We start from the raw sequence: 15,240 nt of genomic DNA, 5'->3' as shown, positions 1-15,240 counted from the left end.
AGAAGTTCATTACTCGAGTGCATAATATTAACAGGCTGTGTTAATGAAAAAACTGTTTTAATACCAAGAATACCAATTATATCCTCAGATTTACCTTTTAAGTTTAAACGTATTCAATTTCCCGTTAAATTTTCATCCCGTCAAAACAAACACTTAACGTTGCTGGAATTGACCTAAGCGTTCAATGTTTTTCTCACGGTCAACTATACGTCGCCCTGTCACGTGTGACATCCAAATTTAATTTGTATATTTTTTCCACCGATCCAAAAAAAGTTGATAACATTGTTTACAAAGAATTTTTTTAAGTATTTGAATAATTATCAAGATACTGGCATAATTCATATCTTTTGTTCCATCCATAGTTATACCTACAAAATGTACATACACAATTTACATACATATACAATACATTTACCACTAAATACAAAAAAAGCGGGAAAGTGGGTATCGCTCTGCTGCACGCAACGACTGTTAAATTAAAATGTTACGTATGTAACGAAAGCCACCCAATTTACCATCGCACAACATTTTTAGCGGTGTCAATTCCCGAACGAAAACAAAAAATCGATCAATTAAAAATGTGTGTTGTATGATTATCAAAACACGCTGAAAATAAATGTAAGTTTAAGGGCTGTCGTAAATGCGGCGATAAGCACAATACACTGTTGCACACAACCGTCAATGATGATAACAATGAGCCCACAGTATCGACATCAATTAACGCTCACGCAGCAAGTAACGCCGAACAAACACACGTTTTACTGTCGACGGCTATTATATACATAAGAGGTAAATCAGACAAAATATTTTGCGCCCGAGCGCTACTCGATTCGGGTTCATAAAGTAATTTTATTACGCACGAGTTAGCACAAAAATTACAGCTCGTTCGAAAAAGGGTAAATTTTGCAATCACCGGGATCGACGGGGCGACTAATCATGCGCATTTTTCAGTAACAACAGCAGTGCAATCGCGAACTACGGCATATAAGGAAACACTCGATTTTTTAATATTACCAAAAATAACGCCTAATCTACCAATAAAAAAAATTAAATTAGCAAACTCAGATATACCGAAGTATGTCAAACTAGCTGATCCGTCGTACACGGAACCCGGAAAAATCGATCGAATTCTAATAGGCGCGGAACGTTTTTTCGAAATATTAAAATTTGGCAAGTATAAGCCATATGAAAACGGCCCAGTGTTCCAGGAAACCAAGCTAGGGTGGGTCGTAGCTGGACTAATTACCGACAAAACGACAACTAACGTAGACGTCATATTCGTCGCGCAAACAATAAATAAAGAAAATTCGGACCCGCTACAAAACCAGTTGTCGAAGTTTTGGAATCTTGAAGAAATCACGACAACGAACCATCACGATCTGGATGAAAAACGGTGTGTTGAACATTTCAAAAATACCGTCAAATGAGGTGACGACAGAAAATTCGTCATACAATTACCAGTAATAAAAGAAGTAGAAAAATTAGACGATTCACGAACAATCGCTCAAAAATGATTTTTTGCGTTTGAAAATCGTTTGCGAAAAGACCACAAGTTGTACGAAGGTTATAAAGAATTTATGAACGAATATTTTCAACTTGGTCATATGGAAGTTACTCCGGGTAATACGAACACACAATCGTATCATATGCCGCACCACGCTGTATGCCGAGATAACAGCCTCACGACAAAAATACGTGTGGTGTTCGACGCGTCATATGCAACCAATATACGGGTTTAAGTTTAAACAACGTGCTACTTAAAGGACCTGCCATTCAAGATGAGTTAATCTGTATTGTCTCCAGATTCAGAACACATAAATATGTACTATCTGCTGACATAAAACAAATGTACAGACAAATATGGGTATCCGAAAAAGACAAAAACTTACAAAACAAAAAACTCTATGCGCACAGGAAAAGGTAATAAATGTATTATACATTTGTGCTCTATAGTCTACTAGCCGACCCGTCACAGCTTCGCCCGTGATTGGTTGTTTATTTTGCCTTCGGACCATGATATGTAGAATTTTTTATTCAAATATTATTGTTTATTGTGATCGGCTAGTAAATATAAAAAACGGTTTCTAGCGTTATAAATGATAAAAATAAATACTGATAAAAAAGAAATAATTTATGGTTGATAAAAATTTATTAAAGAAAATTTATTAAAGATTTATTAAAATTTATTAAAGAAAAAAAAAGAATTAAAATATGAATTTTATAAGACTTCTGAGTATATGATGTTTTTTGTTATATTTCCTGTTGAAATTAAAATCATAAGATGATTCGGGTCTCCAGTTCGAGAAAATGCCACGTATAATTGCCCATGTGAAAAGCACTCTGTACTAAGATCTACGCCAACGTACTTGAATGTTTGACCTTGTGCTTTGTTTATGGTAATGGCAAAAGAAACTTTAACCGGGAATTGAAGCCGTTTGAAAGAAAACGGCAAGTCAGAGGGAATCATGGGAATTCTTGGAATAAATGCAATTTCTCCTTTCGCTGGCCCTGTAAGAATTACGGCTTCTATAATATTATTTCGCAACGATTTTATTTGTAATCTTGTACCGTTACATAAGTTCGGTGGTTGAAGATTACGTAATAATGTAATTGGAGCACCAATTTTTAATTTTAGTTTATGAGGAGGAAATCCCGAAGGAGAAAGAGAATTGAGAAATTCTTGTGGATAATGAATAGCATCATCTGTTGATGTAACTGTATCAATAGATAGATATTCACGTGAGTGTCCATCGAATTTTAGAAGGATGATATCATTAATTTCTTCTGCTGTTACATTTCTTGGAGAGATTATAGCTCTTTCACATAACCACTGATCTGATTTATTGGACAGATTAAAAATGTCTGGATAAACTGTAGAAATCAACTCTAACACGTTATTGACCACCCGTCCAATCGTGTGATTGACAGAAATGTAACCATTTTCATTTTCTAAAGTTCCATTTCCAATTTTCAACAACTGTGCTGGAAAAATATCGTCCCCTCCGCATAAATAAACTCTCATGTTTGTTCGCAAATAAAGTTTTTCAACATAGTTCCATATATGGGAAGATTTTAAGCAAGCATTAACGACATCAGCTCGAGTACCTTTAGGGATTACTGGTAAGGTTTGACGGAAATCACCAGCGAAAACGAATGTTATGCCACCCATAAACTTATTATTACACCTAAGATCTTTTAATGTTCGATCAATTGCTTCGATATGTGATCTGTGACTCATTGTACACTCATCCCACACAACGAATGAGGTTTTTTGAAGAATTTTTCCATGAGGGCCATTTTTACGAATCGGACAAACGTATTCTGTATCAAATAATACATTTAACGGTAACTTGAAAGTCGAGTGAGCAGTTCTGCCGCCACTAAGGAGAGTTGCTGCTATACCAGATGAAGCTACTGCTAATGCAACTTTACCTGAGGATCTAATTTGAGCCAACAACAAATTAATTAGGAATGTTTTTCCTGTACCACCCGGAGCATCTAAAAAAAAACTCTTCCTTGATGATTCATTACGCTTTCTGTAATAACATTAAAAGCATATTTTTGATCATTTACTAATTTTGGTAAATTGATTTCTACAAATTCTTGTAATCGGTTATTATCGTAAGAACGCAAAATTGAGAATTCAAAAGGATCAGATGCATTTTCATTTCGAACAGGTGAGTTTTATAAAAAATATTTTTATAAAAAATAATGATTCTGTTATAAATATGAGTTTTATAAAAAATATTTTTATAAAAAATAATGATTCTATTATGCAAAATCAACAAAGTTTGGAAGTTTAAAAAAAAAAAATTATATTCTACAGGATGAATTGAAGTTTTATTCAATATTTAAATCTCATACTCTTTAATATTGCCTTCAATGATAATATAATTTTAATTTTTTTCTATATACTATATTTTATCATTATTTGAAATAAAATAAAAATCAGAGTTCAATGTGGCGTGTAAGAAGTCTTCTTCTTTCAGATAAAAAAAATAGTTATCAAAATTTGACAATTATACCTGTTAAGGCATATTTTTTATTAAATACACCGTAACAATTTTCTCTCGAATAGGTATTTTGGACAGTAAATTAGTGGAAAAGTATTTCAATCCAGGTGACAATTAAAATATGAGATACATTTTTAAAATTGTATAGAATTATGGAAAAATTAAAAAACCGGAAAATGGCTAAGTTCTCGAATTGACGGGGGTCATATTAGTCTTGATTTAGACTTGTTTCTCTAACCATAAACCTATAAGAATAAAATTGCATGCAGGATACAGTTTTGGTTCGATTTTGGTTATTTTCCTGTAATATATTAATGTGATAACCGTCTTCGCCTCTAGTATACATCAATGGATATTGCAGTGCATCATAAGATCTATTCAATTCGGAAACTCGACTCAATTGTCCACTCCGACCGTGCAGAACTATATCTCTGAGACCTTTATCTTCATTAACTAATAATACAGCTACTTAATCGATGGTAGGTGCATTATATTGACCTCTGTGTTCATCTTGAGGAACTCTGTCAGCATGAATAATTAACTTAAAGTTTTGCAACTCATCAAAAGACCTCGACTCCAGATTAGATCTAAAGCTCTGTATGAGGTGATTATTTTCACGCAAAACTGTTTGCAATGATTCAATGAGACCTCTTTTCATATTTTGAATCATATTTGTTCGAATAGATATTTGATCCGACTCTGACATAAAATATATTTGTAAAAATTTAGCATTATTTCCAATTTCGGGTAATAAACTACCTATTAAATGATGCACTTGACCCTGAATTTTAAAAGAGGGCATGAAGTTCCCTTCACTTATTTCGTTTGCTCCAAACGATGTCATTTGAAACAGAGTGTTATACCGTCTAGAATTATCAAAGAAATGTTTTGATAGAGGGTGAGAATTATCAATTAAACTTTTAATTAGGTCTGGAAGATCCTCAAATTGGTGTAAAACAACTTTACCGTCAGCGCAGCAAAGTCCATGGGTTTCATCTTTCCAATTTTTTGCATGGCACTTAGGACATAATATAGTCATTCGTCCAATTTGAAGTGCTTTAATATTTAAATAATCAATCTCGGATTGATAATTAAACGCTGATTTCATACTCAAAGCGTTACGTTGCTCCTGAGCACGTGTTTGAGAACGTTCTGGTGTGTTATTTTGTTGCCTTCTGTTATACATTCGAGATGCATTGGCAGTTCTTCTGCTAATGCGTGCTCTTTGCGCTCTCGGCATGATAATGAATTGGCCACTTACTCAAAATTTGGGTAAGAAAAAAAGGTAAAAAAACTAAGTACAAATTATGCCAGTGTGCTGATGCCAGTGACTGATGTTCTCTTAGATTGTTTACTATAATGTAATATTACAAAAACTTTAGCCACAGCAACGCGTGGCCGGGTCGGCTAGTAATATTATAATATACAAACATGCCCGATAAACCAATAGCAACCACTATATAATACACTACTTATTATTATTTTAATCTGCAACAATAAACTAAATTTTTTATAATTTAGTTTGTTTTTTTTCTAGACAGATGGCGCCACTGTTGTATTTTTGACATACAGATTTCCTACATTTCGGGTGGATTTTCATAAAATATTCTTTCATAATAACCTTGTCCTATCAGTAACCAATAGTAACTATATGTCATACAATAAGTTTACTATATGTTTCCATTTTATATAAGAACAACTCATCCTCTTTGGATCTGCAACCTATAGAACCGTAACAACTAAAAATATTTAGTATATTTTTTGGCCGAAAGAGGGCGCCACTACTTTGATTCTGTTTTTGATTTTGTATGAACTTTATACTTTTTTTTTATTGACAAAAGTGTTACTATAACCTTCAGCGGAGTGTCGGGTTTCAGCCAAAAAAAATTTCAACCAAATCGGTTCAGTAGTTTTCTCGGTTAGCGTGGTCTAAGAAAAACCCTTACAATTTTATATAATAGTATAGATAGATAATATATCATAATTATTATAATGGTTGGATCATTTCCAACGTGATATTTTATTTATTTTACATTATTTTATCATTCATAAATTGTTAATAAATCTAGGCCGAGATGAAATATATAAATCTAAATGGTTTGGATACGAACATATGCAGTTTTTAAATGATAAAGATGAACCAAGAAAAACCATAAACATGAGTTTAAAGTTAATGTTGAATATTGAAAAAATAGTTAGCTTACAGTGGCGCAACAAGCGGGGGTGTTGGGTTGTTGGGTGGTACTACTTACACTAGGACACCAGGGTACCTGACATTTTTTAGGGCACTATTTGATGTGTTTGTGATATCGGAAATTTCCAAAAATAATATTTAAAAAAAAGTTATAACGTGCTAAATAAATTTAATCAAAATATATTGATAGGTGTGTTAAAATATTCTAAAAATTAACCACATAACTGAGAAAAATGTTTTTATCATCAAAATTGTTCTTATAATCAGATTTATAAATTGGATATTTTTAATTTAACCTATTTGAAATATTTTAATATATATAGGTATAAAATCTATACTATAACTATGGTGACCAGACGTACTTTTAGATTCTGAACGAAGTGATGAATGTATTGATTTTACAATGATGAGTGTTTTTTTTTATGTTTGTTTTTGTGTGTGTGTACAGCATAACTAGTTGAAATAATGCTTCAATTTCAAACTTTGGGGGAGGTTTCCGATGTAAAAGTGAAATTATACAGGTCAAAAGTAAACATTTTCCAACAGTTTTCAAACAAATCGAGAAAAACAAAAAAAAAAAATGACAGAAAAACGGAAATTTTTACGCAAAACCAGTTTTCGACCAAATCGATATTTTTATATGGTTGTAATTCAAAAACTAATCACTGTAAATACTTGAAATTTTCACCAAATGTTAATTCTAGTGATATCTATAGACAGTTTAATTTTCAAAAATTGTTGACTTTTTTGAACTATTTATACACCACTGAAATTTTCGATTTGAAGTGTCGGTAAAAAAATGTTGGACTACCAAAAAAACATGAAAATTTAATACAAGGTTCCTTATGAGTTGTTCTTATTGTAGCTAAAAAAAATTAAAATTCGTTAGTCACAATTTTTTTTTATATGCGTTTATAATTCAAATTTTTACGAAATCTATCAAAAACGCGAATATTTGCAAGTAATTTTGAAGTTGAAAAATCATAAAATGTTTTATGTTTATAACTAAGAATTAAAAATACAACACTAAGTTTTCCATAAGTGTTCCTTCAAATAGCTATAGATAAAACTCGAAGCTTCATTATAGGAAAAATTTTAAGTGCGTTTGAATTTTAAATTTTTCGAAATAGCGTAACAATAACGATTTATCCTCAAACGAATTTAAGTATTTGTTACTATTCAAAAAGTATAAGTCATAGAGACACATGAAAATTTTACCAGTTATTTAGATTGGCATTTTCTTCACATGATTCAATTTTCAAATATTTTGACTTTTTTTGAGATATTTATAGACAACTAAAATTTTCAATTTTTCAGAAATTTTTTTTTTGAAGTGTCGATAAACATTTTTTGGCCCTATCAAAATACTTGAAAATTTAATACAGAGTTTGTCATAAGTTAGTCTTATAGTGATTAAAAAATTATAAGAATACATAGGTACAATTTTTTTTTATAAGCGTTTATAGTTCAAATTTTTACAAAATCTGTCGAAAACGCGAAAATTTGCAAGTAATTTTGAAGTTGAAAAATCATAAATTTTTTTGTGTTTATAACTAAGGATTAAAAATACAACACTAAGTTTTCCATAAGTGTTCCTTCAAGAAGCTATAGAGAAAATTCGAAGCATCATTATAGGAAAAATTTAAAGTGCGTTTGAATTCGATAAATTTTTTTGGCCCTATAAAAATACTTGAAATTTTAATACAAAGTTTCTCATAAGTTATTCTTATAGTGATAAAAAAATTATAGGAATACATAGGCACAATTTTCTTTTATTAGCATTTTAAGTTCAACTATTAACAAAAATTCGTCAAAACCATGAATATATTTTTTTTTGTGTCTGTCATCTCGTTTTGGGAGATTTTATATATTTTTCTAAATAATCGGGATTAACAAACTAAAAATTAAGGGAAAAACGGGAAATTTTATGCACACTAATTTTTCGACAAAATTGATTTTTTTTATTGATGTAACTTTAAAACAAATTACCATTGATACATTTCACCGAATGTTTTTATAAGTATATTCTATCCGCCATGAAATTTTCAAAAAATTTTGACTTATGTAGTACAACATACGTACTTTGACAACATACGTAAAAATCACGAAAATTCGAAAATTATTATAAGCTAGAAATTCATAAAAAATGTTTTTATTAAATCTAAGATTTGAAAATTTAATACAAGATTCCTTACAAATTTGTCAATCTTTATCACAAAAAAAATTTCAACCGGAAATCTTTGTGGACATGAAACTAGTTCCATCTTAAAACGTTTCCGTAAAGATTCCATGGTTTTCCCAAAAACAGCATTGTTTAAGAGTTTGAAGAAATCTTTCTCAAACTCGTTAGCAGCTTTTTTTCTCATTTCGGTATTTAGTTCGATATATTTTTTAAGCCAATCCGATTGTTTAAACTCAAGAACTCTGTGTACTTTTTCTACAATTAATCCATTTGCTATGGCTTGCTGCAGGTTACGATAGTGGATTACGTAATTTTTTTTCGAATGAAGAGTCGCCATAAGTTTTTTCACTTTCGATCCAGGAGGAATTTTATTTTCAGGTAAAAATGGTAAATCGTCATGTAATTGATGGAGTTCATTAGAGTATGCCATGTCCACCTCATACACTCTGCCTTTATCTGAGGTCGGTGTCAAAGCATCTAGTCCATCTAAATTAGGCTCAACCCACTTAAAGTCACCATATGGCATGTGTTGTGACATTGCCCACCCATACAAATTGTTACAATCTTGGTAAACTATCCATGATTTGGGCTTTGTTGGGTCATAATCTGGGGTTTTTTCATTATTAGCTTTAGCGTACCTCATACTTGCTTGTGTAAGGCCGCCGCGGATTGAATTTTCGAAAAATAAGTGGGTGTTATAATCAGAGAGCAATTCCAGTTTAACTTTGGTATATTTTAACATACAGTCAAATGAAAACCCTGGAGCGGTGTAATAGTATGCAGGATCTAAGTTGTAAGTCTTCATGCACATGTCTCTGAAATTTTCAAATATGTCAGCCAACAGCAGTACATCAATTTTTAGATACAAATCGCTATATTCTCCCAGGGTTTTGCATTTGAAATGGTTCCATACTGTGACTGCATGTTCGTATTCCTTATCATCTATATGTTCTTCCGTTAATGTGCTGTAAAAATCTTTTTTCTGAGGCAAAATCGTTTTTTCTAATTTATCCCAACTATCTGTAAACTCGTAAGGATATACACCCTTACGCGTGACGAAATCCATATCTCTGGGTCCGAATGCTTTTGCGGTTTCTCTGAACTTCTCGAACCCAGGTGTTATTAAATTTTCTGCTAGTGTTGATAACTTTGATGGCATGAATCGACAAGAGTCTATGAATCGAATTGAAAATTTATTGGAAACGCGTTTTGAAAATGAAATATATTTTTCTTCACTGTTCGGAATCACTGAGATTGATTTAGTGTCATTTCCGAGTTCGGTCACAATGAAATGTGCATCGTAATTAGACAAATTATGTAGAAAGCACGGTACAAAGTTAGGTTTTTGGAGTTTTAAGTTGCAGGTGTTACATAGTGTTTGCCTGAATCGTCCTGATAAATGGCAGTGATCTGCCACCTTTTGGTTTTTGACAGAAAAGTTACATTCACATAAGTTGCAAGTAATTTTCAATGCATGTGTTCTTTTTTCTTCTTCAGTCATCAATATAGGTATATTTGTTTTAAGTAAATCTTCTACTTTCCTTGCAATCTCTGTAACTTCATTAACGAAACGCTTGGCTACATCCTGATGTGACTCGCTTCCGCGAAAAATAACAGGTGATGTTGGTATCTCATATTTCTCAAGCAAATGAATCGGTACATTTTCTGTAGCCTTTACAAAAACCCCATAGCTCATCGGCTCGTGCTTTTGAATAGCAGACGTATTCTTGCCTTTACTCTCTGTACATTTAACAAGAAGGGCCTCGAAATCAGCATATATCGCGAACGGATGTCTTTGAGTGTTACTCCACCCATCGAATTCTAACAATGTACCGGGATCAGGCATCTTGGGTAGAATTGGTTTGTGTGCTCCACATATCAACTTATGTTGTTCAAGCCCTGCCTGACCTTTTAATTTATATTTTGTATGTATATTGTCAAAACTGGTGAAGCAACGTTTGCAAAATACAACATTTTCGGTGTGTGATGTTTTTTGTGCTCTAATAAGACGAGAAAAATTTGAGATGAATGTGTAGTGACTTTTATCTCCGTTGGTAATTAGCAATAGATCAAAATGGTCATTTTTTTCTTCATCCACAACTTTAAGTGGGTAAATAATATGTTTTTTATTCTTTTCTTTTTTTAATCCAAAAACGTTGACTGATACTTTCGGATTATTTTTTTCAAATGTTTTTATTTCCTTCACAGGTGTTGGGAATTTTAAACCACAAAAGTTATATTTGTCCTCGAGCGATGTATAATTTTCAGCCACTTGATTTTTGGCATTACCCGAAACATGTCTTGCTAGGATTGCCCACTTAAAACACTGTTGGTCCGAGTTTTGGGGATTGATAATTGCTTTTTTATTTTTTATGTCATCTGGAAGTGTAATATAAGACGAACCACCCATAGGCGAATAACTATATACTCCTAACAGTAAACCATCTATTGATTGTAACGTAAATCCACTTCCTTTAGAAGTATAAATTTCTTCTTCAAGCAAAAGATTGACAAAATCTTGATTAATTTTACCTTCGATATCTGTATTCATGAAAATTTCCTTGGCTGAGGTCTTAAATGCTCGATTTTCTTCTGAATTTTCAACGTTCGGACGGTTATATGTTGCTTCCAATTTTAAATTATATTTGATTGGATGTGTTACCGAAAGTGATTTCAGTAGTTCTATTAAGTCTTTTTTTATTGATTCTAAAAATGTTCTGTAGTTGGTCAAATTATCTGTATTTTTCACGTAATACCAATTGATTTTATTCGATAACGATGTGCCTGTCTTAATGAATCCTCGTGCCTTGACAATGCTCATGCGTGTCTTTTTAGCATTTGCTGCATCGCTAGAATTTTCCGTATGATAAGGGCGCTTATGACCATTGCGAGATTGAACTGAAAAAAAAATAGTAATGTATTACTAAACATTATAGAAGTGTGTATTACAGATTGAAAATCTATAGAAGTTTTTAATAATATAGAAAAGATATGTGAAGAGGTAAATAGTTGTTATAAATATAAACGTTTTTAGTAAAAGTACCTGAACAAGAATTAAGAATTTAAAAAAAAATGTTAGTGATGTGTTTATCATATAGAAAATAGGTACGATTTTTAAAAATAAACATTAATAAAAGGATGTAGGTAACAAGCTCTAGTATTATATACATGTATCTGTAATATATATATATTATATATTATAGGTGTAAAAGTAAAAAAAAAAAAAAATATGATATAGAGCTCTCAGTTATAGTAATAATACACAACGTTATTTTGTGTAGCATGAAATAATATAGTAACAGTAAGATATATACGCTGGCGTTCGTAATGATAATAGTAATAACTATTTATTACTTTAATTATGTTTATCGGAAATATTATCAGATTATTTAAAATATATTTGAAAGATATATGAAGATATATATTATATCATAGAAGGTAAATTAATATATGAATAAGATATCTACCATCGTAATCGTAAATGTGTTCAGCTGGTTTAAAAAAATCTTGAATTTCTCGCTTGGTTATGGTTGGTTGTTGTTGAATGACAATATTTGAACCTGAAAATAGTATTATTATTAATTAGATAGGTACTTGATTAAATAATTCATCGAATAAACTACATTTTGTTTAACACCTATATTATTTATTACTATAACGTATTAATATGTTTTAATGTAATAATTAAACATGATAATATACGCAGTCTTGATTATACTTATAGTGTATCTAATAAATCTGTTTATAGTTTAAAAAAATACTTACGATGTTTATCCTTGCTATGTCTGATGAGGTTATCTTTTCGCGTGAATATTTCCGAGCATATACTGCATGAAATCTTATTGGATACATCGTGTAACTTGGTATGTCTGTGTAGACTACTGTTCCTAGTAAAGGTTTTATCACATATACTACACACAAACATGATTACGCTTAATGAAAACTAAAGAACAGTAGATTAACTCGCGAAACAAGACTTTACCCTTCAACGAATAGATGGATAATGAATTAAAGAAAAATATATTATGCTTTAAATAAAAAGTGTGAAATAGTTTAATCTAAGCGAGTTAACGCATGCGCTAATATCAGAACTAGTAGTAGAAAAAATGAACTACGGTGTTCAATAAAGACGTAGAATGACAATAATTTAATTTTTATAATATCTGTATACACTTTAAAAACACTTAAGAAATCTGAAACATAACACGATGTGACACTTGGACGGTAGTACACTGACTGATTTCATATTGCTCTATGCACTACTTTCTGGCTGAAATTCATTGACAATACTCGGACATGTCTGTACAGGCTAGTACAGGCGTGTTGTAGTCGTACAATAATTGTTATATTATAAGGCGTGAGGATGGGTAGCGGGGGTGAAAATATAATATAGGTTAGGTGTGTGTGTGTGTGTGTGTGTGTGTGTGTGTGTGTGTGTGTGTGTGTGTGTGTGTGTGTGTGTGTGTGTGTGTGTGTGTGTGTGTGTGTGTGTGTGTTTGTGTGTGTGTGTGTGTGTGTGTGTGTGTTTGTGTGTGTGTGTGTGTGTGTGTGTGTGTGTGTGTGTGTGTGTGTGTGTGTGTGTGTGTGTGTGTGTGTGTGTGTGTGTGTGTGTGTGTGTGTGTGTGTGTGTGTGTGTGTGTGTGTGTGTGTGTGTGTGTGTGTGTGTGTGTGTGTGTGTGTGTGTGTGTGTGTGTAGGTGTGTGTGTGTGTGTGTGTGATACATTCGGGTGTATAACGTATGCTTTAGCGAGATGTTTATTGGAATTGTATTATATATAATATTTAAACTGTATGATTTGCTAGTGTGTGATGTTGTATGTTATATAGGTGAATAATGTGTATGCGTACTGCGTTTAGTATATATTATGTATGCTGTAACTATGTGAGTGTGTGCGAGTGTATTTTACAATTAATGTGTGCTATAATATGGAACCGTATACGTTTGCTTATACATTTTAATTGTAAGTGTACGGTCATTATGATATTTATATGTATTTGTATACTTGTATTAATACGTTATATTTCGTATGCTAACGATGTGTTTTATTAAAGTATATAATGTAAATTGTAAAATATATGTGTATGTGTGTGTGTGTGTGTGTGTGTGTGTGTGTGTGTGTGTGTGTGTGTGTGTGTGTGTGTGTGTGTGTGTGTGTGTGTGTGTGTGTGTGTGTGTGTGTGTGTGTGTGTGTGTGTGTGTGTGTGTGTGTGTGTGTGTGTGTGTGTGTGTGTGTGTGTGTGTGTGTGTGTGTGTGTGTGTGTGTGTGTGTGTGTGTGTGTGTGTGTGTGTGTGTGTGTGTGTGTGTGTGTGTGTGTGTGTGTGTGTGTGTGTGTGTGTGTGTGTGTGTGTGTGTGTGTGTGTGTGTGTGTGTGTGTGTGTGTGTGTGTGTGTGTGTGTGTGTGTGTGTGTGTGTGTGTGTGTGTGTGTGTGTGTGAGTTACGCGTATGCGTGTATGTGTATATGAAGGGGTGGTCATATATTTGATCGGTAAGGGAAAAAAATATGTCGGTCAAGTGACCGATTTAGTATATACAAATGTATGTCAGAATATTAAATATTTTTTTTAAAAAAAGGGGCATAATAGGGGAGGTAATGTATTTTATGGGGAAGTGGTAAAATGTAAATCGCGCACGTACGCGATCGGGCGGCGGTCGTGATTCATTTAGGTTAATATGTGTTGCGTATTGCCTATATTGAGTAATTAATACACGTTTGGGAGGTGCATGTACTTCGAATTGCCTATACTGAGGTGCCTATCCTTTTACATGTAAAATTTAAGGGGGAGGTGCTCCAGAACATACATATTTATACTACTGCTCACTTACTGCTCAATATTCTTGTACATAATATATATATATATATATACAGCTGATTACAGATATATAATATATAATATTTGCTGATATTTTTACTGTTTATCGTTACGTTAGCTGATTATTAATGTTAAACATTGTTGTCGAGAATGTGCCGTCTCGGCCCGATGACAAGAATCGTCGCGTTGTCATCCCGCTTAGCGTCAAAATGCGCGCAATTTCGGAGATTTTTTTTGTTTTTAAAATACACATATTACATTATTGTTATCATTATATACATACACGAAAGTCATCTGCAATAGCCAGCCGGAAGTCGCGTCGTTTTAGTATGTTTTTCAATATTATTATATCTTCTACATAATACTATAATATAATTGTACGCGAACCATAAAATGTAATATTAATTATTATTATTGTCATATGTTATCATTATGTGGCGGTATATCCTAGATCTGCCCGCTGGGCAGCGAACGGGCGAACGAGAATTCAATTTAATTTCTTTATAGGTACTTAATGTCACGTTTTAGTTACTGCCGTTATATAGTACGTTATATTACTTATTCACTCTGCGTGTTCGCATACTATGGTTCTGTTTAACACGACTATTGCTTGTGCAATCATGTAAATTACGTACCCTTAACTATTATGATAACAATATCGAATCGACAAGTGGAAGCGTGGGTGTTCATTTTAATTTTATCTTTTCCCATCGTGCCTAAAATCGTTCCTAAAATATTAATATAACATTATTATTATTGTTGTTGTCGTTAATGGCCGCCGAACTGAAATCTTCGGTACTTCGAATCGGAAACCGCACGTGCAGGGGCGTTATGAAAAATATAATATTACATAATCAGACAATTATTGTTCGTTTGTGATCGCGATAGTCAACGTCATTATGTCCTATACGCAGTGTTTAATAATAACCTATCACCCGAATTTCCCATTAATCTAAATCGCTTTTTTCCAGTTCGATTTTCAAACCTTGTTGCCTAACTTGACACGTTTTCCCACTCTCGAAAGTTTCGAACCGATCC

General features: G+C 32.5%; 1 protein-coding gene across 1 annotated transcript; it reads right to left on the bottom strand.

Annotated features, from left to right (window-relative positions):
- Window positions 1-934: 934 nt before the first annotated feature.
- On the bottom strand, window positions 935-12,514 carry LOC149057128 (uncharacterized). Its single transcript, XM_089223298.1, has 7 exons — window positions 12,155-12,514; window positions 11,857-11,949; window positions 8,439-11,287; window positions 3,532-3,536; window positions 2,620-3,440; window positions 2,367-2,508; window positions 935-1,031 (listed from the first exon to the last, which is right to left on the bottom strand). The coding sequence occupies exons 1-7, from the start codon at window positions 12,312-12,314 to the stop codon at window positions 935-937; spliced, it is 4,167 nt and encodes a 1,388-aa protein (XP_089079424.1). The 5' UTR covers window positions 12,315-12,514.
- Window positions 12,515-15,240: the final 2,726 nt, after the last annotated feature.

Source organism: Diuraphis noxia, unplaced genomic scaffold (assembly GCF_037042655.1).
Source record: "Diuraphis noxia isolate RWA-SAM2 unplaced genomic scaffold, SU_Dnox_SAM2 contig0003, whole genome shotgun sequence".
Classification (NCBI taxonomy): Eukaryota; Metazoa; Arthropoda; class Insecta; order Hemiptera; family Aphididae; genus Diuraphis; species Diuraphis noxia.
Note: the sequence above shows the minus strand (reverse complement) of the source record. Positions and strands in the feature narration are given on the sequence as shown.

Coding starts and splice junctions, on each gene's coding strand:
- LOC149057128 (XM_089223298.1), bottom strand. CDS start 12,314: ATGTTTGTGTGTAGTATATGTGATAAAACCTTTACTAGGAACAGTAGT. Junction 2,509..2,619: donor TAAACTAAAATTAAAAATTG/GTGCTCCAATTA, acceptor TAATTCTTACAG/GGCCAGCGAAAGGAGAAATT. Junction 1,032..2,366: donor GCACAAGGTCAAACATTCAA/GTACGTTGGCGT, acceptor TTTTATTGGTAG/ATTAGGCGTTATTTTTGGTA.